Raw genomic sequence first — 26,224 nt, 5'->3', positions numbered from 1 at the left:
AACTAAACATACTCCAGGCACCTGGGTGGTTCAGTCAGTTGAGTGTCCAACTCTTGATTTCAGCTCAAGTCATGATCTCACAGTTCATGGGTTTGAGCTCCACGTCAGGCTCCATGCGGAGTGTGGAGGCTGTTTGGGATTCTCTCTCCCCCTCCCTCTGCCCCTCTCCTGCTTGCTTCCCTCTTTCTCCCAGTAAGTAAGTAAGTAAATAAATAAATAAATAGCATTTAAAGTAAAATAAAAAATTTTTAAAAAGGCAACAGAATTGATTTTTAGGTTTTGATGCTGTCGTATGTTAGATTAAATGGAATAGCAGATGTTGAGTACATTTATAATGTTTATTTTTAAAATTTTTTTAATCCTAGTTAATTAACATACACTGCTACACTAGTTTCAGATGTACAATATGGTAATTCAACAGTCCCATACATCACTCTGTGCTCATTAGGACAAGTGCCCTTCGTAATCCCCATCACCTATTTAACCCATCCCCCCACCACCACCGTCCCCCCTCGTAACTATCAGATTGTTCTCTATAATTAAGAGTCTGTTTCTGGCTTTATCTCTTACTTTTTTCCCTTTTCTTGTTTCTTTTGTTTCTTAAGTTCCACGTATGAGTGAAATCATATGGTATTTGTTTTTCAATTCTGTTGTATAAAAATCTGCAGTATTCAAGCTTAATGATAATCTACTGTCAAGTCTCTGTAACCATAATAAAAAATATAAAAATATAAACTAACAAACTATTATTTAGAAGTTTATAAAAAAGGACAGATTCTTATACAACCAATGCAGATAACTATACTGCCATGAAAAGTAGGGAGACTTTGTAAAAGAAGGAGGGATAAGATAGGGAAGAGATGAATGAGAACCATATTATTTTAAGTATTTTAATTTAATTTACAGATATAGTGTCTACTAAATTGTTTTGAATTACAAATAATTTACTAAGAAAAGATTTTCTCCTATATTCAGAAAATAGAACATTAAAACAACATCAACAATATTCCAAATACATAACCACAATAAGATTTCCCACGTCAATTTATTCAGTCCTATGTAATTGATGTTCTGCTGAATCTTGGGCCAGCCGTCTGCTTTCATAAAACTGTATGCTTTTAAACTAGAAAAAAAACCTGGAAATCCTCATTAAGTGCACTGGTATGGTCCCAAAGTTGTCTATGCAGTGTCAACTCAGAAACTTGTAATCTAGAGTCTATTCTGACATGTCGACAGTTTGAAGTACCTGATATAGCCCTTTCCTGTGAGGCTCTGAGACTGTAGTACTTGGTTAAATATACAAACTCTTGCCTGTCACTTATGGTAGAGTGTTCAGGAAAACATCAGAGTAAAACAAAAACTGTTTGTACATTACAGAGATTTAATGTCTGTGGTTAATTTAGTAAAGTAACCAATAATATCAGAATGGAAGGAAAGTAAAATTCTCTGTTGGGGTACAGTACATAACTACATCATGAGAGTTTTTTAAGTTTATTTATTTGTTTTGAGAGAGAGAGAAAGTGGGGGAGAGGCAGAGAGAGATGGAGAGAAACAATCCCAAGCAGGCAGAGCCTGATGCAGGGCTTGAACTCATGAGCCTGAGATCATGACCTGAGCCAAAACCAAGAGTCAAGACATTTAACCAACTGAGCCACCCAGGTGCCTCTGATTTTTTTCTCTGACCCGCTGATTATTTAAGATTATGTTATTTAATTTCCATATATTTGTGAATTTTCCACTTTTCTCTCTGTTACAGATTTCTGTATTCTATGGTGATCAGAGAATATGCTTTGTATGATTTTAGTCTTATTAAATTTATTGAAACTTGTTTTGTAGCCAGATATATGGCCTATTCTGGAGAATATTTCATGAGCACTTGAGAAGAATATGTATTGTGATATTGTTAGGTGGAGTATTTTCTATATGCCTATTAGGCCTAATTGATTTATACTGTTGTTCCCATCCTGTATTTCCTAGTTGATCCTCTATCCTGATATTCTGTCCATTGAAAAAAAACTTATAAGACTTATGATTAGTTTTCTCTTGAGGTTTTACTCAAGATAATAATCTCTAGGAACTGCTCAGAAGGTGTGCAATTTCCAAAAATTTTTATGTTAGTAGAGTTTTACTTATAAAACTTTAATATAAGGAAGGCTAAGTATCTCTTCTGATTTTGCAACTCTTACAACTCTTAAGGAATACTAACCCATCAAATGAACCTAATTACTTCTCACATTTCTCTCTTTATGAGGAGAAAGAATGAATTTTTGCATTTTTTCAGGGTTCCTTTTGGAAATCTGAAAGATAGTTTTAGGTTTAAAAGTTATCCTGAAACCTTTATATCTTTTATATCTGGTAAAGTGGCTTTTTGGAAGGCAAATCAAAAGTTGTTAGAGGGGATTTGGGTACTTGATTAAGATAGGATCATGGATGCCTCAGAAACAACACGTGGTTACCTATCTAAACAAACTGACATCAAAACATTTAACTTATTTATTTTTAATTTTTTTAATGTTTTTTGAGAGAGACCGCGAGTAAGGGAGGAGCAGAGAGAGAGGGAGACACAGAATTGGAAGCAGGCTCAAGGCTCTGAGCTGTCACCACAGAGCCCAACATGGGGCCCAAACTCACGAACCATGAGATCTTGACCTGAGTCAGATGCTTAACCAACTAAGCCACCCTGGTGCCCTGACATCAAAACATTTTAAAAAGAAGCATAGGAGATAACACAATTATAAAGAAATTTAGCTCTTTGATAAATGAGGAAACTTTTGTTCTTTGCCTGCCATTAAATGATCAAGCATAAAGACAACATAAAGATCAGAAAATTATGCAAGTAAAACACAGACTCTGCTATCTAGGCAGATTACATAGAAAATAAAGAATAACCTTTCTTATTATAAATGAAGGCATTAATCAGTGAACTAAAGGAAGAAGTCCCATCAAAATCAATATAATTTTGCTACATTTAAATATGTTACAGAACTTTATTTCAGACTCAGGTTTAAACCAGTGCAAATAAAATTTACTTTCCAAATCATTCCTTCATTATATGCTCTTTTATATTCTGAAACAAACTGACAATCTATTCTGTGATCTGCCAGGTCAAAACTATTTTCACAGTACTAAGACATGTAGTTTCCCAGAGTCTATGTGATATGTGATACTGTAATAGATTGAATACAGAAGCATATATAAGAATCTAGCTATTTCTATTAAGTCAGATTAAGGAGATTTTCAGAAATTTACAAGTCTTCTCATTGATTTTTTTTTAACATTTATTTATTTTTGAGACAGAGAGAGAGACAGAGCATGAACCAGGGAGGGTCAGAGAGAGAGGGAGACACAGAACCTGAAACAGGCTCCAGGCTCTGAGCTGTCAGCACAGAGCCCGACGCGGGGCTCGGACTCTCGGACCGTGAGATCATGACCTGAGCTGAAGTTGGATGCTTAACCGACAGAGCCACCCAGGCGCCCCTCATTGATTTTTGAAATACAATTTTATTTTGAAAATTGACATTAGCATTCAGTGATTTTGTCTCAGATAAGTTCAATCAGTATATATAAGTTTTCTGTTCTAATTTCTAATATGGAAGTTATTGGTAGATATAATCTACATATGAAAAATCTCTTTGGAAGCTCCTTATAATTTTTCCAGAGTGCAAAGGGGTCCCAAGAACAGAAGCTTGAGAAGTACTGCTTTAGGAATAAACTACATTTTCCTTTAAAAACAAAAACACATATCCATTTGTTAGATATTGCTTATAATATAATGTCAGCCACTTGTTTTAATTGTAACTTTTAACCAAAATAATTTTTATTTCAAAAAGAAAATTTAGAGAGGTGCAGTTGAGAACCATCTCTTACCCATAGCAAAGTTCATGAGCACACATAGCATAGCTTTCTGTGGCCACCCCCATCCCTTTTATTTATTTTTTTAAAGGAAAAATGAACACGTTCATTAACATCACTCAGAGATACCAACTCTGCATAAATTAAGAAGTGATAGTATAAAACTTAAATCTGTGCTTTGTAATTAATATTTAAGTATTCGATTTTACTTAAAATTTGTCTTTTTATCCAGTAATTGTTTATTAATTAACTCAATAGTAGTCTAACATTTTAAGTTGACTAAATATCTTGGAAATTATCTTAAATCTAACATACTACAGCATATAGTTACTGCTGAAATCAAGTTTGTCACAACAGTGATTCAATTTTAGTCAAATACACTTTACATTTTTTATAATCTTAAATGTTATATATGAGAACTGTATAACATTTAATCAGTAAACCTGTATACATTAGGAAAAAACAGACCCAAGTAAAATTAAATATATGCTTGTTTTATACTTTATACAGATAAATCTCAAAAAAGACCACTCTTTATTTTAAACCAAAATTATTTAACTAAGCTCATTTGCCAAAGATTTACCCTAACCTTAAAATGTTTCTGAGTTGGCAGAATTTTTTTATAAGAATACTTCTAGATTAGCATGTTTAAAGTATTAGAAGTTCAATTTCCTTTTTGTGGGAATTTTAAGAATATTTGTATATAAGTGCTTACTCATGTCTATAAGCCAGAAGAGAGCTCCTTTAACGTACAAGACTTTATAATATTTTGTGGGGACCAGCCAGACATGAGAAAACATTTCACTCTCACATGATGTGAGGTCAAGGCCTTTCTCAATTATTGACAGAGAGGCACAGACATAGGGAGCTTATGGATTCAGAACTACAACTTCAGTAGCTACAGGTCAACAGTAAACACAGAAACTCACCAGTCCAGATACCATAGTGCTGTTTTCCCTTCCAGAAGACTTGAAATAATTGTATAATTTGAGCTCAAAATGGGCAAAAAAAAGCAACAAAAAAGGCTAACAAATTAAATTGCCTGTTGTTTCTTACCCAGGGACATAATCCATTGAATCCATTTACAGAAGTCACCAAATGGTCTGACCACATTCCCATTCATTGCTGCTACTGGGGGCAGGGGGAATAGCTTACTGGCTATATGCAAACCAGAAACAAAATGAAACATAAACTCAATAGGCAAGAAAAAAGTATTCATCAAAGTTTTGTTGGCGCTTGAAATTCAACCTGGAAGCCAAGAGAAGATGAGTTTAAGCAGTCCATGAAAATGAACATGTGTTAAAGATTTTATTTAGGTCACTAATTGATGAAGAAGCCTAAAGATTTTAGAACCAATTTCAATTTTAATTTCACTTTGCTTGTTTTTCTCTTGTTTTTTATATTCTTACTGTTAATTCAGCAGTATCTCTTCTCTCTTTTGTTGTTTATAGTTTACTGTTATTTCTGTGATGGTTTTATTTTGTCTTCTCATTTCCTTTTATATGTCTGAAATGGCTCATATTTCACTTTCTTTGTCTACAAGCCATTCCTGAGCTCTTGAATCCCTGCTTTATATTCTTATTTTATAGACATGATTACTTAATTAATATTTTGAAATTCAGGCTGACATATTTGGTCACTATTTTATTCTGCTTTATAACAATATTTCTCTGGTGAGAATTTTCTTCCTACCATTTTTCCTTATCTCGTTTTCAAGTAATATCTTCTACTGTTATTTCTTTTATCTTTTTTAAAGTTTTATTTTGTTGTGGTAAGAACACTTAACATGACATCTATCCTCTTAACAGAGTATGGAATGTACAATATAGTAGTGTTTACTATAGGTGTTGTGTTGTATAGAAGATCTCCAGAATGTATTCATCTTGTTCAAATGTAACTTTATGCCTGTTGACTAGCATTTCTTTGTTTCCCTTGCCCCCAGCTCTTAGCAACTACCATTCCACTCTTTGATTCTATACATTTGACTCTTTTAGTTATCACATATAAGTGGAATCATATAGCATTTGTCCTTTACTGACTGGTTTATTTTACTTAGTGTAATGTCCTCAAGGTTAATCCATGTTGTCACATATTGAATAATTTTCTTCCTTTTTAAGGCTGAATAGTATTCTGTTACATGTAAATAACACATTTTCTTTATCCATTCTTCCTTCAATGGATATTTACATTGTTTTCACATCTTGGCTATTGTGAATAATACTGCAGTGAACATTGCAGTGCTAATATCTCTTCAAGATCCTGATTTCAGTTATTTTGGATAAATACTAGAAATAGGATTGCTGGATTACAAAGTGGCTCTATTTTTAATTTTTTGAGGAACCTCTCTACTGTTTCCTATAGTGGCTGTACCATTGTGCATTCCAACCAACAATGTATAAGAGTTCCAATTTCTCCACATCCTTACCAAAACTTGTTATCTTTATATATATATGTATGTCTTCATGTATATAGTAGCCATTCTGAAAGGGCGAGTGATGTCTCATTGTGGTTTTTCTTTATAGATTTTATTTGTAAGTAATCTCTACACCCAACGTTGGACTTGAACTCACAACTCTGAAATCAAAAGTCACATGCTCTACTGACTGAGCCAGCCAGGTGCCCCTCGTTGTGGTTTTGATTTGCATTTATGTGATGGTTAGTGATGTTGAATATCTTTTCATATACCTGTTGGCCATTAGTATGTCTTCGTTGGAGAAATATCTATTCATGTCTTTACCTCATTTTTGAATTGAGTTATTTTTGCTATTGAGTTGTGATAAGTTATCTTTAATTGAGTTACTTTTTTTTTTGTTTGTTTGTTTGTTTTTACAACTAGTGTATTTGCAGAAGATTCATGTGGAAAGGAGGCCAGGGCCATGATTCAGTCTTGCAGAAATTAATGGTTATGACATAAGGTTGTTGTTGTATAAATGATTTCTTGTAGTCTCTACATTTGATAGAGGTGGCTATAGGGCTTCTCATAACAGAGATTCTTCTCTACTGCCTCACTAACGAGCTACATACTCTTCAGCGCTTTATCTTCTGTCTTCCAGATATGTTCCTTACACCAGCCTAAAAACTCTGTTTTCGTTATTATAGATAAAGGAAATGCACCTTGGGGTGTGCCCTTCACTTTGGAATGTTATACTTTTCCTGGCCTTTTCTGATATTCAGTTTTGGGATCCTCTCTCTTCCCCTCCCCCTCTCATTCTCTCTCTCTCTCTCTCAATCTCTCTCAAAATAAATAAACTTAAAATAAAGTATCCCATTTTTAATAGCATGAATACCCATCAAATGTTTAGTAATCAATATAGTGAATGTATTGAATCAATATAGTGTAATAAATACACTGAAAACTAAAAAAACACTGAAACATTGCTGAGGGAAAACTTTAAAGGCCTAAATGAATGAAAATACATACCATGTTCATGGACTGGAAAACTCAAATTTGTTAAAATGTCAATTTTCCCAGTTTGATCCATAGACTCAAGACAATCCCAATTGAAATCCCAGCTGATTTACTTATGGAAATTGACAGGATGATATTAAAATTTCTATGGAGATGAAAGGATAATTTTGAAAAAGATGAATAGAGTCTGAGAATTTACACCACAGAATAGAGTCCAGAAATAGACTCACACATGATCATTTTATTTACAGCAAATGTGCCAGTGCTGTTCAGTGGGGAAAATATTTTTTTAATAATAAATGATGCTGAAACAATTAGATATCCATATGGAAAAAAATGAACCTTGACCCTCCCTACTGCCATACAGAAACATTGATTTGAGATGTATCATAGTGAAAGGTACAACAGTAAGGTTTCTAAAAACAAACAGGAGAATATCCTCATGACCTTGGAGACACAAAAAATTCCAACTGTAAAATAAAATATTGATAGTGTGCACTTCATTACAATTGGGAATTTCAGTTTGTCAAAAGATACAATCAAGATAGGAAAAAGACAAGTCATGGATAGACAGGCAGAAGATGTGTTAATACATAAGCCGGACAAATTCCAGAGTATATAAAGAACTCTTAAAATTTAATGAGAAAAGACAACCAAATAAAAAATGGCAACAGAATTAAACAAGAACTTCACAAAAGAAGATATACAAATGGGCAACAAACAAAGGAAAAATGTTCAACATCATTACTCATCAAGGAATGCCAATTAAGTCCACAGTGAGGGATCATTACATACTCACTGAAATGGCTAAAATTAAGATACCAAGTGTTAGTAAGGATGGGAAGCAATTGGAGCTCTGATACATTGCTGGTAGAAATGTAAATTGGTACAGCTCGTTTAGAAGACCTTTTGGCAGTATCTGCTAAAACCAAACATGCTTCTGTTATAGCAATGATCCAGCAATCCCACTCCTAGGTATATACTCAGGTGAAATGAGTGTATCTGTTTACCATAATGTGTACCAGAATGTTCAAGACAGCTCTATTCATAAGAGCTAAAGATTGAAAATTTTAGTGTCATCAACAGGAGGATGGACTAAATGAATTGTACATTCATGTAACAGAATACTACAAGGCAATAAAATAAAGGAATGTACTTCTGACACAGAAAAATATAAATATCACAGACATTATCATGAACAAAAGAAGTCAGGCAAAAAGAATTATCTCACAGGGTATAAATTCATTTTAGAAAACAGCTTTATAGAGATATAATTCATATGCCATACAATTCACACATTAAAGTGTATGATTCAGTAGATTTTAGTATATTCACAGATATATACACCACCACCAACAGTAAATTTTAGAACATTTCATCCCGTCAGAAAGAAACCACCATCACATTCCTATCCCTGCATTTCCCCCAATAGCCCTATGCAACCACCAATCTACTTTGTATCTCTCTAGATTTGCATATTTTGGACATTTTATATAAATAGAATCATACAATATGAGGACTTTTGTGACTTCTTTCACTTAATGTAACACTTTCAAAGTTCATCCTTGTTGTGGCATGTATCAATATTTCGTTCCATTTTATGGCCAAATAATACTCCACTATTGATTACCACATTTTAAAAATCCACTCATCAGTTGATAGATTAAAATTAAAATTAATTTAATTTTTTGGCTATTTTGAATAATGCTGCTATAGACATTAGTATATAAGTTTTTGTGTGAGTGTATGTTTTCATTTCTCTTGGTTACACCTAGGTAATATGGTAACTGCATTTTAATCATTTGAGGAGCTGCAGGACAGTTTTCCAAAGTGGCTGCACTATTTTATATTGTCATCAGCAATATGTGCGGGTTCTGATTTCTCCACCTCCAGCATACTTGTATTATCTGATTTTCTTTCTAGCCATCCTAGTGAGTGCAGAGTGATTCTAATAGGAATGTAGTAGTATCTCATTGTTGTTGTTTTTCATTCTGTAACTTGTCATTTCCCTTTCTAGACAGTGTCCTTTGAAGCACAAAATTTTTTAACTTTGATGAAGTACAATTTATTTTTCTTTTGTTGCTCATGCTTTTGATATCATGTGTAAGAATCAACTGCCAATTCCAAATTCATGACTGTTTATGTCTATGTTTTCTTCTGAAAAGTTTTATACTTTTAGCTGTTACATTTAGGTCTTTGATCCATTTTGAGTGAATTTGTGTATGTGGTATGAGGTAAGAGTCCAATTTCACTCTTTTCCATGTGGTTATCCAGTTGTTTCAGAGCCATTTTTTAATTTTATTTTATTTTTTATTTTTATTTTTTAATTTAACTTTATTTTTTAATTTTTAAAATTTACATCCAAATTAGTTAGCGTATAGTGAAGCAATGATTTCAGTAGATTCCTTAATGCCCCTTACCCATTTAGCCCATCCCCACTTCACAACCCCTCCAGCAACCCTCAGTTTGTTCTGCATATTTATGAGTCTCTTTTGTTTTGTTCCCCTCCCTGTTTTTATATTATTTTTGTTTCCCTTCCCTTCCCTTATGTTCATTTGTTTTGTCTCTTAAAGTCCTCATATGAGTGAAGTCATATGATTTTTGTCTTTCTCTGACTAATTTCACTTAGCATAATACCCTCCAGTTGCATCCACATAGTTGCAAATGGCAAGATTTCATTCTTTTTGATTGCTGAGTAATACTCCATTGTATATATATACCACTTCTTCTTTATGCATTCATCCATCGATGGACATTTGGGCTCTTTCCATACTTTGGCTATTGTTGATAGTGCTGCTAAAAACATGGGGTGCATGTGTCCCTTTGAAACAGCACACCTGTATCCCTTGGATAAATGCCTAGTAGTGCAATTGCTGGGTCGTAGGGTAGTTCTCTTTTTAGTTTTTTGAGAAACCTCCATACTGTTTTCCAGAGTGGCTGCACCAGCTTGCATTGCCACCAACAATGCAAAAGAGATGCTCTTTCTCTGCATCCTTGCCAACATCTGTTGTTGCCTGAGTTAATGTTAGCCATTCTGACATGTGTAAGGTGGTATCTCATTGTGGTTTTGATTTGTATTTCCCTGATGATGAGTGAAGTTGAGCATTTTTTCATGTGTCAGTTGGCCATCTGGATATCTTCTTTGGAGAAGTGTCTATTCATGTCTTTTGCCCATTTCTCCACTGGATTATTTGTTTTTTGGGTGTTGAGTTTGATAAGTTCTTTGTAGATTTTGGATACTAACCCTTTTTTGATATGTCATTTGCAAATATCTTCTCCCATTCTGTCGGTTGCCTTTTAATTTTGCTGATTGTTTCCTTCACTGTGCAGAAGCTTTTTATTTTGATGAGGTCCCAGTAGTTCATTTTTGCTTTTGTTTCCTTGCCTCCGTAGACGTGTTGAGTAAGAAGTTGCTGCGGGCAAGATCAAAGAGGCTTTTGCCTGCTTTCTCCTCGAGAATTTTGATGGCTTCCTGTCTTACATTGAGGTCTTTCATCTACTTTGAGTTTATTTTTGTGTATGGTGTAAGAAAGTGGTCCAGGTTCAGTCTTCTGCATGTCGCTGTCCAGTTTTCCCAGCACCACTTGCTGAAGAGACTGTCTTTATTACATTGGTTATTCTTTTCTGCTTTTTCAAAGATTAGTTGGCCATACGTTTGTGGGTCCATTTCTGGGTTCTCTATTCTATTCCACTGATCTGAGTGTCTGTACCATACTGTCTTGATGATTACAGCTTTGTAGTATAGCTTAAAGTCTGGGATTGTGATGCCTCCTGCTTTGGTTTTCTTTTGCAAGATTGCTTTGGCTATTCGGGGTCTTTTCTGGTTCCATACAAATTTTAGGATTATTTGTTCTAGCTCTGTGAAGAATGCTGGTGTTACTTTGATAGGGATTGCGTTGAATATGTAGATTGCCTTGGGTAGTATCGACATTTTAACAATATTTGTTCTTTCTATCCAGGAGCATGGAATCTTTTTCCATTTTTTTGTGTCTTCTTCAATTTCTTTCATAAGCTTTCTATATTTTTCAGTGTATAGATTTTTCACCTCTTTGGTTAGATTTATTCCTAGGTATTTTATGGTTTCTGGTGCAACTGTAAATGGGATTGATTCCTTGATTTCTCTTTCTGTTGCTTCATTGTTGGTGTATAGGAATGCAACTGATTTCTGTGCATTGATTTTTATATCCTGCAACTTTGCTTAATTCATGAATCAGTTGTAGCAGTTTTTTGATGGAATCTTTTTGGGTTTTCCATATAGAGTATCATGTCATCTACAAAGAGTGAAAGTTTGACCTCCTCCTGGCCGATTTGGATGTCTTTTATTTCTTTGTGTTGTCTGATTGCCGAGGCTAAGACTTCCAATACTATGTTGAATAACAGTGGCGAGAGTGGACATCCCTGTTTTGTTCCTGACCTTAGGGGGAAAGCTCTCAGTTTTTCCCCACTGAGGATGGTATTAGCGTTGGGTCGCTCATATAAGGCTTTTGTCATCTCGAGGTATGATCCTTCTAGCCCTACTTTCTTGAGGGTTTTTATCAAGAAAGGATTCTATATTTTGTCAAATGCTTTCTCTGCATCTATTGAGAGGATCGTATGGTTCTTGTCCTTTCTTTTATTGATGTGATGAATCACGTTAATTGTTTTGAGGATATTGAACCAGCCCTGCATCCCAGGTCTAAATCCCACTTGGTTGTGGTGAGTAATTTTTTTAATGTATTGTTGGATCCAGTTGGCTAATGTCTTGTTGAGGATTTTTGCATCCATGTTCATCAGGGAAATTGGCCTATAGTTCTCCTTTTTAGTGGAGTTTCTGTCTGGTTTTGGAATCAGGGTAATGCTGGCTTCATAGAAAGAGTTTGGAAGTTTTCCTTCCATTTCTATTTTTTGGAACAGTTTCAAGAGAATAGGTGTTAACTCTTCCTTAAATGTTTGGTAGAATTCCCCTGGAAAGCCATCTGGCCCTGGACTCTTGTTTTTTGGTAGATTTTTGATTACTAATTCGATTTCCTTACTGGTTATGGATCCGTTCAAATTTTCTATTTCTTCCTGTTTCAGTTTTGGTAGTGTATATGTTTCTAGGAATTTGTCCATTTCTTCCAGATTGCCCATTTTGTTGGCATATAATTGCTCATAATATTCTCTTATTATTGTTTTTATTTCTGTTGTGTTAGTTGTGATTTCTTCTCTTTCATTCTTGATTTTAGTTATTTGGGACCTTTCCTTTTTCTTCTTGATCAAACTGGCTAGTGGTTTGTCAATTTTGTTAATTCTTTCAAAGAACCAGCTTCTGGTTTCATTGATCTGTTCTACTGTTTTTTTGGTTTCAATAGCATTAATTTCTGCTCTAATCTTTATTATTTCCTGTCTTCTGCTGGTTTTGGGTTTTTGCTATTCTTTTTCCAGCTCCTTAAAGTGTAAGGTTAGGTTGTATATCTGAGATCGTTCTTCCTTCTTTAGGAATCCTAGGCCTGTATTGCTATACACTCTTATGACCACCTTTGCTGCGTCCCACAGGTTTTGGGTTGTGGTGCTATCATTTTCATTGACTTCCATATACTTTTTAATTTCCTCTTTAACTGCTTGGTTAGCCCATTCATTCTTTAGTAGGATGTTCTTCAGTCTCCAAGTATTTGTTACCTTTCCAAATTTTTTCTTGTGGTTGATTTCAAGTTTCATAGCGTTGTGGTCTGAAAATATGTGCGGTATGATCTCAATCTTTTTGTACTTACTTAGGGCTGATTTGTGTCCCAGTATATGGTCTATTCTGGAGAACGTTCCATGTGCACTGGAGAAGAATGCATATTTTGCTGCTTTAAGATGAAATGTTCTGAATATATCTGTTAAGTCCATCTGGTCCAATGTGTCATTCAAAGCCATTGTTTCCTTGTTGATTTTTGATTAGATGATCTGTCCATTGCTGTGAGTGGGGTGTTGAAGTCTCCTACTATTATGGTATTACTATCGATGAGTTTCTTTATGTTTGTGGTTAATTGATTTATATATTTGGGTGTTTCCACATTTGGCACATAAATGTTTACAGTTGTTAGGTCTTTTTGGTCTATAAATTTTTTTTTAACGTTTTATTTATTTTTGAGACAGAGAGGGACATAGCATGAACGGGGCGGGGGGGTCAGAGAGAGGGAGACACAGAATCTAAAACAGGCTCCAGGCTCTGAGCTGTCAGCACAGAGCCCAACGCGGGGCTCGAACTCACAGACCGTGAGATCATGACCTGAGCCGAAGTCGGCCACTTAACCGACTAAGCCACCCAGGCGCCCCAGGTCTTTTTGGTCTATACACCCCTTGATTATGATATAATGCCCTTCTGCATCTCTTGATACAGTCTTTATTTTAAAGTCTAGATTGTCTGATATAAGTATAGCTACTCCAGCTTTCTTTTGTTGACCATTAGCATGATAGATGGTTCTCCATCCCCTTATTTTCAATCTGTAGGTGTCTTTAGGTCTAAAGTGGGTCTCTTGTAAACAGCATATAGATGGGTCTTGTTTTCTTATACATTCTGTTACCCTATGTCTTTTGATTGGAGCATTGAGTCCATTGACATTTAGAGTGAGTACTGACATTTAGAGTGAGTACTGAAAGATATGAATTTATTGCCATTATGATACTTGTAGAGTTAGAGTGTCTGGTGGTGTTCTCTGGTCTTTTCTAATCTTTTGTTGCTTTTGGTATTTATTTATTTATTTATTTATATTGTCATCTTTTCTCCCCTCAGAGAGTCCCCCTTAAAATTTCTTGCAGGCTTGTTTAGTGGTCACAAATTCTTTTAATTTTTGTCTGGGAAACTTTTTATCTCTCCTTCTATTTAGAATGACAGCCTTGCTGGATAAAGAATTCTTGGCTGTGTATTTTTCTGATTTAGCCCACTGAATATATCCCGCCACTCCTTTCTGGCCTGCCAAGTTTCTGTGGATAGGTCTGCTTGCAAACCTCATCTGTCTTCCCTTGTAGGTTAGGGAGTTATTTTCCCTTGCTGCTTTCATGATTCTCTCCTTGACTGAGTATTTTGTGAATTTGACTATGATATGCCTTGTTGATGGTCGGTTTTTGTTGAATCTAATGGGAGTCCTCTGTGCTTCCTGGGTTTTGATGTCTGTGTCTTTCCCCAGGTTAGGAAAGTTTTCCACTATGAGTTGCTCACATAGCCCTTCTACCCCTATTTCTCTCTCTTCCTCCTCTGGGACCCCTATGATTCTGATGTTGTTCCTCTTTAATGAGTCACTGATTTCTCTAATTCTTAAATCATGCTCTTTTGCCTTAATCTCCCTCTTTTTTTCTGCTTTGTTATTCTCTATAAGTTTGTCCTCTATATCGGTGATTCTCTGTTCTGCCTCATCCATCCTTGACGCCACTGCATCCATCCGTGATTGCAGCTCAGTTATAGCATTTTTTATTTCATTCTGGCTATTTTTTACTTCTTTTATCTCTGCAGAAAGGGATTCTAATTTATTATTTTCGACTCCAGCTAGTATTCTTATTATCGTGATTCTAAATTCTGGTTCAGACATCTTGCTTGTGTCTGTGTTGGTTAAATCCCTGGCTATCGTTTCTTCATGCTCTTTCTTTTCGGGTGAATTCCTTCATTTTGTCATTTTGAAGGGAGAAAAGGACTGCTAAAATCTGTGGTTCCGGTTGTGCAGATTGTTGTGTTAATCTTCCAATCAGTTTTCTAGGTGTGTAGGATGGTTTAGTGTTAGTCTGGCTGTATTTCATGGACGCGAGACACACAAAAAGCTTCCATGCTATTCCACCATCTTCAGAGCCATTTTTTTTAATATTCTTTCCACATTGGATAATCTTTGCCTCTTTGTGGAATATTAGTTGATCATAGGCAATGTTTTTATTTCTGGATTGTCAATTATATCCCATTTATATGTATATCTGTCCTTATGCCAGTACCACACTGTCTTGATTATCACTGCTTTGTAGTAAGTTTTCAGGTCTGGAAGTGTTAGTCCTCCAAATTTGTTCTTTTTTCAAGATCATTTTGGCTATTTTGGGTTCCTTGAATTTCCATATCAATTTTAGAATCAGCCTGGCAATTTCTGAAAAAAGAAGAAATCCAGCTGGCATTATGATAGGTATTATGTTGAATCTGTAGATCATTTTGGGGTGTATTACCATCTTAACAATGTTAAGTCTTCTAATCTATGAACATGGAATATTTTTCCATTTATTTACATCTTTAACTTCTTTCAATGATGTTTTATAACTTTCATTGTATAAGTCCTGCACTTCTTTTGTTTAATTCATTCTTAAATATTTTATTGTTTCTGATGCTATTGTAAGTAGAATTATTTTCTCAATCTTATTTTCGCTTTGCTCATTACTACTTTATAGAATTTAGAATTGATTTTTATTTGTTGATCTTAAACTTATTTATCAGTTCTAATGGTATTTTACTGAATTCCCTAGGAACCTTATTTACAAGATTACATCCTGTATGACTAGAGATAGTTTCACTACTTCTTTTCCAGTCTTGATGTCTTTTATTTTTCTTGTCTATTTGGTTGCAATTTCCAGTACAGTGTTGAATGGCAGTGGTGAAAGTTGACATCCTTTTCTTGTCCTATATCTTAGAGGGAAATAATCCAGTCTTTCACCAGTAAGTATGATGTTATCTGTGGGTTTTTCAGAGATGCCCTTTATCAGATCGAGGAAGTTCCCTTCTAGTTTGTTAAGTATAATTCTTTTTTACATTGCTGAATTAAGTTTACTAGTATTTTGTGATTTTTTTTTTCTTGTGATGTCTTTGGTTTTGGGTATCACATTAATACTGGCCTCTTAGAATGAGTTGTCAAATGGTCTGTCCCCTTCTATTTTTAAAAGAATTTGTGAGAATTAGTATTAATTCTTCTTTAAATGTTTGATAAAGTCCAGTGGTAAAACTGTCTAGGCCTGGGCTTTTCTTTTTCTATAGTTTTTAAAACTATTGCAATTACTTTATTCATTATAGGTCTATTTAGATACTGTATTTATTCTTGAATCGATTTCAGTAGTTTTTCTTTCTAGAAAATTGTCCATTTCATCCAGTTTATCTAATTTATTGGCATAAGATTGTCCATAGCAGTCCTTTGTAATCCTTTTTATTTCTCTAAGGTTGGTAGTGATGTCTCCTTTTCCATTTCTGATTCTAGTAATGAGGCTTCTAAAGATATGTTAATTTTGTTGATCTTTTCAAAGAACCAGCTTCTGGTTTCATTAGTTTTTCTATTGTTTTCCTATTGTCTAACTTATTCATTTCCACTCCAGTCTTTGTTATTCTCTACCTTCTACTTGTTTATGTTATTTTTCTCTTAACTAAGTTGGAAGTTCAGATTACTGATTTGAGGTGTTTTTCTTCTTTCTTAATGTAGGTGTTTACAGATATAAATTTCCCTCTAGGCACTACTTTAGCTGTATCTCTTATGTTTTGGTATATTGTGTCTTCATTTTTATTCATTTCAAAGTGTGTTCTGATTTTTCTTTTGATTTATTTTTTGACCTATTGGTTGTTTAAGGGAGTGTTTATTTTCCATATATTTGTGCATATCCCAACTTTTTTCTGTTATTAATTTGTAATTTTATTACATTGTGATCACAGAAGATACTCTGCATTATTTTATATTTTGAAATTTATTGAAGTTTGTTTTATGACCTAGCATATGTCTATCCTAGAAAATATTCTGTGGGTACTTACAAAGAATGTATATTCTGCTGCTGTTGAAAGGAGTGTTTTATAGATGTCTGTCGGGGCGCCTGGGTGGCTCAGTCAGTTAAGCGTCCGACTTCAGCTCAGGTCACGATCTCGCGGTCCGTGAGTTCGAGCCCGCGTCGGGCTCTGGGCTGATGGCCCAGAGCCTGGAGCCTGCTTCCGATTCTGTGTCTCCCTCTCTCTCTGCCCCTCCCCCGTTCATACTCTGTCTCTTTCTCTGCCTCAAAAATAAATAAACATTAAAAAAAATTAAAAAAAAATAGATGTCTGTTAGGTCTAGTTGGCTTACAATGTTTTCATTTTTTAAATTTCCTTATCTTCTGTCTAGTTGTTCTAAGTACAATTCATTTTTATCAAGTTCAAGAATACCCAACTATATCAATAATTGCATTGTATATAAATGGTCTAAATCAGAGGTCAGGGAATGTTTTTTAAAGTGCCAGTAGTGAATATTTTAGGCTAACAGGCATACAATCTTGGACACAACTACTCAACTGTGCTGTTGTCACAGGAACACATGGGCCATATTTAAACAAAGGACATGATTGTGTTCAAATTAAACTTTATTTGCAAAACAGGCAGTCAGCTCACAGATTGTAGTTTGCTCACCCCTGGTGTAAACATACCAATTAAAAGATGAAGAATGTCAGATTGGATAAAAAATCAAGACCCAACTACATGCTTTCTATTTTTAAAAAAACACTTAAATATGAAGACATAGATAAGTTGAAAATAAAAGGAATTGGAAAAGGTACACTAAACAAATGCTAATAAAAACAAAGCTGGAGTGGCTATATTAATATCAAAATACAAAAATATGAATTCAAAGGGATACGTGCACCCCAATGTTTATAGCAGCATTATCTATACAAAATTAATAAAGATACAAATTAATAATGTCAAGAATGAAAATAGAGGCATCACTACAGATCCTACAGACATTTAAAAAGATGATTAAGGACTATTATGAACAGCTATATGCCCATGACTTTGACAGCTTAGATGAGATGGATAAATTCCTTGAAAGGCACAAACCAACAAAGCTCCCTCAAGAAGAAATAGATAATTTGAATAGTCTTATACCCATTGAATTTGTCGTTTAAAATCTTCTAACAGAAAACTCCACTAAGGAAGTCTGCCAACCATTTAAAGACAATACCAGTTTTATACAAACTCTTCCAGAAAGAAGAGGGCATACTTCCCAGCTCACTTTATGAGATCATATTTACCCTGATACCAATACTAGACAAAAAATATGATAAAAAATTATGAACCAATATTCTTCATGAAAATAGATGCAGAAATCCTCAACAAAATATTAGCAAGGTGAATTTAGTAAAATTTGAAAAGGGTAATAGACCACAAGCAAATCAGGTTTATCCTAGGTTCAATACTGTAAACTCAATTAATTTACCATATCAACAGATTAAGTGAAAAGATTGAACATACATTTATGATTTTAAAAAAAGTTCTCAGGAAACTAGGAATCGTAGGGAAGTTTCTCAACCTGATAAAGGGTGTGTACAAAAATTAAATCACAGCTCATATCATATTTAGTGATGGAAAACTGAATGCTGGGACACGTGGGTGGCTCAGTTGGTTGAGCATCCTTTGGCTCAGATCATGATCTCATGGTCTGTGAGTTCAAGCCCTGCATCAGGCTCTGTGCTGACAGCTCAGAGCCTGGAGCCTGCTTCGGATTCTGTGTCTCCCTCTCTCTCTGCCTCTCCCTCACTCATGTTCTATCTCTCTCTCTCTCTGTCAAAAATAAATAAACATTAAAAAACTGAATGCTTTCCTTCTAAGGGCAGGAACAAGTCAAGGTTTTCTATTCTCACTCCTGTTCAACATCATTCTAGAAGTCCTAGCCAGTGCAATAAGGCAAGCAAAAGAATGGAAAAAAGACATAGAGTGAAAAAGAAGAAATAAAACCACCTGTATTTGCAGATTACATGATTGTCTACATAGAAAATCCCAAAGAATCTACAGAAAAGTTACTGAAATTAGTGAGTTTTAGCAAGTTACAGAATACAAAGTCAGATTTTCAAAAGTTGACTATATTTCTGTTATACTAGCAATGACATTCAAGAACAGGCAATAGCAATCAATAGGAATAGAAACCAAAATAGTTGTTAACTCTGCTAAGGTGATTTTTTTTAACATTTATTTTTGAGAGAAAGATACAGAATGTGAGTGGGGGAGGGGCAGAGAGAGAGACAGACACAGAATCTGAAGCAGGCTCCAGTCTCTGAACTGTTAGCACAGCTAACAGGGGCTCGAACCCGCGAACCGTGAGATCATGACCCGAGCCAAAGTCGGATGCCCAACTGACGGAGCCACCCGGGTGCCCCAATACTAAGATGATATTGACTGGTAAGGAACACGGGTGTTAGAAGTGTTCTATATCATGATCTGGGTAATGGTTATATGGGTTTAAACATCTAAAAACTCAATAAGCTGCTTGTTTAAGATGAACATGCTTTATTCAGTTTATTTTATCGGTGCTATACCTCAAAACTTTTTTTTTTTTAATTCAGTCTAACAAACATGAATGAAAACTATCTCACATCATGTGTTATATGCCACCTGATATAATATTCTGCCCATGGTGATACCCAAGAAATATTGACTGACTAAATGAAACGATTTGGAAACTCTCTTTTACTTTGCTTGAAATAAAACCACAGTTAGTTTATACAGCACTGTATCTTTCAGTTAACTCAGTCATTAAAGTGAGGCAGATAAACATTGGATCTGGATTGAGGCAGATGAACAGCAGGACTTTTTCAGGCTATTCAGGAACATCATGGCAATAATTTCAAGAAATGTAAGCAATGCTGCTGAATGCATTATAGGGTGCTGAAAGAATTGGTGAGTTTGTAGATTTAAACATATAAAAAATCTGGGTTGCCTTGGTTGGTTAAGTTGGTTAAGTTTCTGACTCTTCATATCAGCTCAGGTCATGATCTCACAGTTCATGAGATCGAGCCCTGTGTTGGACTCTGCACTATGCAGAGCCTGCTTGGGATTCTCTCTCTCCCTCCATCTCTCTGCCCCTTCCCCTCTGGTATTCTCTCTCTCTCTGAAAAGAAATAAACATTTTTTATAATTTTAAAAATGTGAAAAATCTATATACAGAACCTGGGACAGTCTTCAAATTGTAAATAAAATTAATTTTCCTCAACAGGAAAATCTCCCCAGAAGAGAGCTTGGAATAGAATAATAAAATGTAATCACAGAGAATGTTGCATTTTTGCCTCCTTCTTAGGGAACTTCTCAGGTGATCCATGTGAGACACTGCTTCTGCTATATGAGTTTGAAGTTAAAGCCAAAATGAATGATCCATTACTTGACAGTTTCCTGGAATCACTGTGGGAACTGCCTCATTTGGAAAGTAAAACATTTGAAACAATTGCCTGTAAGTGCTATATTTATGTTTTTGGTAGGCTGGTACCTACCCATTTAGATTGCAATACTTTTTATTCCAGTCTCTATTCTTCATTCTTTGCCCTCAGATGGGAAATAATAATAATGTTTCTCCTTCTCTAATGGCATTCTTGAACTGTCATGTATTATAATCATTTATGCATTTATCTTTTTATTTATATGAGACTATAAACTCCTTAAGGTCATGAAAAATAAGTGCTTGTATTTGTTGTACTTATAAACCTGAGTGAAGTGCATTAATCATAATCAATGGTCATTCTAGGTGTGGAATTGAATTATATAACTACACAGTAGAGGGAGCTTAACCTTCAGAAAGTTAGTTTTACTCAGGTAGCTAGAAATGACAGCTGCTTCACTAATCAAAGGTAATGCAATCTCAGCAATTTATTAAAGTGTACAAAGAGGAGCACCAGGCTGACTCAGTTGGTAGAGCATGTGACTCTGGATCTTGGGGTTGTAGGTTCAAGCCCCATGTTGGGTGTAGAGATTACTTAAAAATATAATCTTTCCCCAAAAAAAGTGTACAAAGAAATACTGGTAATATTTTTTTAACACAATTACCACTCTCAAATTTTTGGTTGGGCTCTAAGTAAGTAGTCGTTGGGGTCCCAGAGCCTGTATGGGAATATGCTGCAGGAAATAACCTAATTATTTTCCCTTTTTTCTCCCTCACCCTCCTTGGGAGCCTATGTGTGGTTAATAAAGGTATTAGATAGCCCCAGGTGCACAAAGGACACATTTGCTTTTCCTTATCTTGCAAGACAAAATTCTAGAGACATGGAGCCCGTGGTCTATACTTTGTAGACATGTGATGGTGACCACTTCTCCTTGTATAATGGATCTCCAATTACAGAGGCCTGGTAAATGCATTTGGAAGTTACAAGGTTTGTCATCTCCGACACTCACTCTTATGTCAAGTGATTCCTGTTTATAGTATCAGACCAAAGCAGTATATTGTATAAATCTGTTTTTGATTATTGCTCTTTTACTGGTATGCTTTTTGTTTCCATCTTGGTGTGCCCCTCCTTGACTCTGGTTCATAAGATTATTGCTTTACCTATATGACTATGTGTAGGGTCACAGAAACAGTAGGTTCTCTTGATGTTTGCTGAATAAAAGACAATCCTGATAACCCTACCATATTACTTTGCCCAGAAACTATAAACTTTCTCTGAAAGCCACCATGGACTCATCATTTCATTAAATTAATTTTTGTGGGTTTTTTTTTGTTCGTTGGTTGGTTTGTGTTCATCTGTTTCAGGCTAGTTTCATTAGAAAAATCAAGTTGTAGCCTGGGATGAAAATGGTGATGGATGAGACTATGGTGTTCACAGCCTTTTTTCTTTCCCTCTTATAGTGTTAGCAGTGGAAAAGCCTGCACACTATCCTTCCATTGCTCTGAAGGCCTTGAATAGGGCTTTATTGCTCTACAAAAAGAAACAATCAATTGATGCTGTGAAATACAGGTTAGTAAATGTAACTCAACACTGAAGCCAAGCTTTTCGATAGTCAAAAGAGCTATATAAGTCATCAATCATACTCAACTGGTCCAATTTAAAAGTTGATCAGGGGCACTCCTGTAGACTCTTGAACTAAAAAGCCCTCAGAACAGCTTCATATTTAGAGTTGTATTATAGACCAAGAATTAGTTATGTCACAGAGTCTGGTTTTCCCAAAAGAGAAAAAAAGGGAGAAAGTTGCTTCTTTGTTGTGAGACTATATATATGATAAAATTATTGAATACCTTTCAGAGATTAATATAACAAACACCAGTGTATCCACCACCCAAATTTAACAAATGTTGACATTTTGCTAGTTTTGCCTCAGACGTTTATTTTTCCTAAGCACCTTTCTTTAAGGACCAGTAAGTGCTGTACATCATAGTACAAAATATTATTTATTACATATTTTATGTTTTCTGTACCTAGACATGGAGGAAAATGATGCTATGTGAGTTTTCTGCGGAAAACTTTATTACAGACTTTCTTTTCTGAGACGTGAGAAACAGTTCTCCTGGAATTATTCCCAGGTTAAATCCCAATTTCCTTGCCCGTTTGAGGATATAAAGAGATGCTTTAAAGTGCCTATAGATTGAACCAGCTCATAAAATATAATAAACAGCCACTACTCCTTGATGCAGGAAACTAAAAAAAGGTGAAAGAAACCATAGGCATAATAAAAAGGAGGATTGGTCAGCCCCTTTTATAGCTTCAAAAATCTGTCTTCTGAGGTTGGAGGCCAGATAAAAATGAGGGAAGAACAGAAGTGTTTTGAAGCTCGTAGTCTGGGATGAGATCCAGATTTTACTTATCTTAGCCACGAAGCCAATGATTTATTTCCTTATGGGATGAGTTTTCTCTTTTTGATTTCAGCAAATGTGTGCGAAACTTGATTAACCTCTTGGTGCCAGATGGGGTGCCAAGTACAGAACTCTGTCCCCCAGAAGAAATTTGGGGTTATTTTGAAGATGCTCTGAGCTTTATTAGCCACACCGTAAGTCGAACAGTGATATTAAGCCATCAGCTAATTTTAAAGAACTGTCTTTTGTGTTAGAAATTACACAGAATTAGTGCTTTCTGATATGAATTTTAGGGTAAATAAGTTCATATTACAATATACTTAAATATTATAAAATTTCCCTTGGTTTATGAAATGTAAATAGTTAAAAGTAGAAAATTTCTGATACAAGTATACTATGGATTAAGTGAAAATAACAGTACCACCTGGTATTTTAAATTATTTGTGTTTTCAAAACCTGGTAGAATTGTTACTTCCCAGTGAGGTACTAAGCCTTTGAAAAACCTTATTGTTATTCCTTCCATTTCTCAGAGGCAGGTAATAGAGAAGGAGGAACACTGAGGACCTGTATTTTAGTCCCTCCTCTGTTGATTTTTTTCTTTTCAGCACAGGTTTATTCAATGATTTTTAAATTAGCTTTATTGAGGTGTGATTTACATATCACAAAATGCACCCTTTACATGTGTACCATTCAGTGATTATAGTAAATTTATAGTGTTATGCAACTGTCACCACAATCCAGTTATAGAATATTTCTATTACCACAAAGTTTCTTCTTACCTATTTGCAGTCAATCCCTGTTCCTACCTGCAGGCCCAGGCGACCACTGATCTGCTTTCTATCTCTGTAGATTTTCTCTTTCTGGACCCTTGATATGAATGAGACCATGCAATACGTGATCTCTTGTGTGTGGCTTCTTTCAATTTAGCATAATATTTTTGAGGCTGGTGCATGTTGAAGCATGTATCAGTATTTTAATCCTTCCTATTGCTGAATAAATAGAATATTATGTTCTACTTAATGGGATATGTCACATTTTCTTTTTGCACTGACTCAATAGCTGGTAGACATTTGAGTTGGTTCCACTTTTTAGCTATTATGAATAATACTGCTATGACATTTGTGTACAAGTCTTTATGTGGACATATGTTTTCAGTTCTCTTGAATACATGAATTTCTGGGTCATATGGTAACTTCATGTTTAACTTTTGGAGGAGCTACAATCTGTTTTCCAAAGTGGTTGCACTATTTTACATTCCTACCAGCAGTGTATGAGGGTTCTAATTTCCCCACATCCTCATCAACACTTGTTACTGTCCATCTTCTTTGTTATAACCATTTTAGTAGGTGTGTGGTGGCAGCTTGTTGTGATTTTGATTCGCATTTCCTTGATGGTTAATGGTGTTGATATTTTTTTTATGTGTTTATTGATCGTTTGTCTACCTTCTTTGGAAAAATGTCTATGGTTATTTTCCCATTTTAAAAATTGGGTTCTTGTTGAGTTGTAAGAATTATTTATATATTATAGGTATAAATCCTTTATCAAACATACAGTTTGTAAATGTTTTCTCCCAGTCTTTGGCTTGTCTTTTCATTTTCTTAATGACATCATTTGAAAAGCAAAAGTTCTAAGTTTTCATGAAGTCTAATTTATCAGTTTTTTCTTTTATGGTTCATATTTTGGCCATGATAAGAAATCTTTGCCTGTCTCAAATTTACAAAGATTTTCTCCTGTGTTTTCTTGTAGAAATTGTTATGCTTTTATCCCTTAAATACATGTTTATGATCCATTTTGAGTTTTCAGTTTTGTTGATGGTGTAAGGTAAGTCTTTTATTTGTTTGACTTTCCATATGGATATCCTTCCTATGCTGTTTGACTTCAGTTTTCTCATTTGTAAAATGGAAATAATACCTTCTTTGATTCCCACACTGAGGTTTTAAGGATCAGTTGAAATAATAATATGTGTTGTAAACCTTATATAAACAGCTTATACACATGTAAGGTGGTATTGTTATTATAGGGGAGCTATAAAATAGTAAGGTTAAACGACTTGCTTAAAGTCACTCAGAAAGTCATTATTTGAGTCCATGTTAATAACTGAGGATCCTGACCCTGCTTTAGGCTCAGTTACCTCTTCATATAAAAATATCTGCAATCCACAGCAGATGGCAGAACAATATAGTAGGGTGACAACCTGGTACAAACCAGCATCGACTTCAAAAACCTAGAATTCTCCTGGAGCTATGTAATTATGGCCTGTGTGAATTTAAGTTTTAAAAAAAAACTTTAGCATTGAACATTTTGGATGTGTATATTTTTTTACTTTCTTTTGGGAAGAAGAGAAAATTCTATTTCTAAGCCATGAGCCTCATCTGGACCTTCAGATGTGTTTGCCATAGTAACTAATACAAACTAAAATTAAATTTTACTGTAAATCCAAATTGATCCATTTCCATAGTCTCTATATAAGGCCCAAACTACTCTGAGCATTTTTGTGCCACTTTTATTCTGTCTCTTACTGTTCCATCTCTCTGGCTCTTGGGTTTCCTGCTGGAGAGCTTAATGTTTTTTCTACTTTTTTGATAAGTCTCCCATCCATTATTGCTCATCCCCTGAAACATGACGGGAAGGTATACTTCCTTATACAGAGATTATTTTAGTAATACCCTTGGCTCTTTATAGAGTATATGTTGCTTTTTCCTTTCAATTGGATGTGTTGTGTATCTCCTTTGTTTTAAATGCTTGAGAGAAAATTCTGCCCTTGTTTGACTTTTCTAATGACCAGGCACTCATTCATTATTTATTGAGCAGATAACCTTTATCAAATGCCTCCATACTTGGCAAAATGGCTATGGCACAGATATAAAACCTCGTGTCTCACAGTATCGTGCTTTATATTTTACAAAGCATTCTTACCTCCATTATTTCATACGATATCCTCCTTCCCCCCCCCCCCACCAGCAATTCTGTGAAGTAGAGAGTGCTGTATTATTAACCTTGACAATGAGGAAATTTTTAAGATTTAAAAAAGTCAAGTTACCACATTGGTCATATAGTGGTGAGCATAGCTGCCTTCCAAAAAAGTCAAGTTACCAATTTCCCTAAGGTCATATGGTTAATGAATGAGAGGACTAGAACTCAGATCATCTGACCTCAGTTCCAGGGCTCTTTCCACCAGAACACACATCTTCCTTACCTGCTCTTACTAGGATTCCGTTCAAAGGAAAAGGCTCAAGTTGGTATTCAGAAGCTACTGGCAATGAAAAACCAGGTTGGATGACTTTTATGCTTAAGCAGGCAAGATTATATACAGTAGGTTGATATTCTAGATTATTTTTAAGAGAAAATGGATTGCTCTGGTTGTTTTTCTAAGTTAAAATTTTATTTTGAAATAACTGTAGATTCACTTGCAGTCATAAGAATTAAATATAAGAGATCTTAGATATGCTTTACCCAGTTTCCCCAGTGGTAAAATCTTATAAAACAGTATCACAACCAGGAT

General features: G+C 34.9%; 1 protein-coding gene across 4 annotated transcripts in view; it reads left to right on the top strand.

Moving 5' to 3' along the window:
• The window catches only part of TEX11 (testis expressed 11), a 238,893-nt gene that overhangs the window by 197,192 nt on the left and 15,477 nt on the right, over positions 1-26,224 (top strand). For all 4 annotated transcript variants that reach the window (XM_007097574.3, XM_042974295.1, XM_042974293.1 and 1 more), the window contains 3 exons: positions 20,245-20,394; positions 21,781-21,889; positions 22,796-22,916. In XM_007097574.3, coding sequence (XP_007097636.2) covers positions 20,245-20,394; positions 21,781-21,889; positions 22,796-22,916 — 380 coding nt within the window. The remainder of the gene's footprint in view (positions 1-20,244; positions 20,395-21,780; positions 21,890-22,795; positions 22,917-26,224) is intronic.

The sequence above is a fragment of the Panthera tigris genome, chromosome X (assembly GCF_018350195.1).
Source record: "Panthera tigris isolate Pti1 chromosome X, P.tigris_Pti1_mat1.1, whole genome shotgun sequence".
Taxonomy (NCBI): domain Eukaryota; kingdom Metazoa; phylum Chordata; class Mammalia; order Carnivora; family Felidae; genus Panthera; species Panthera tigris.
This window is presented reverse-complemented; position numbering and strand designations above follow the sequence as displayed.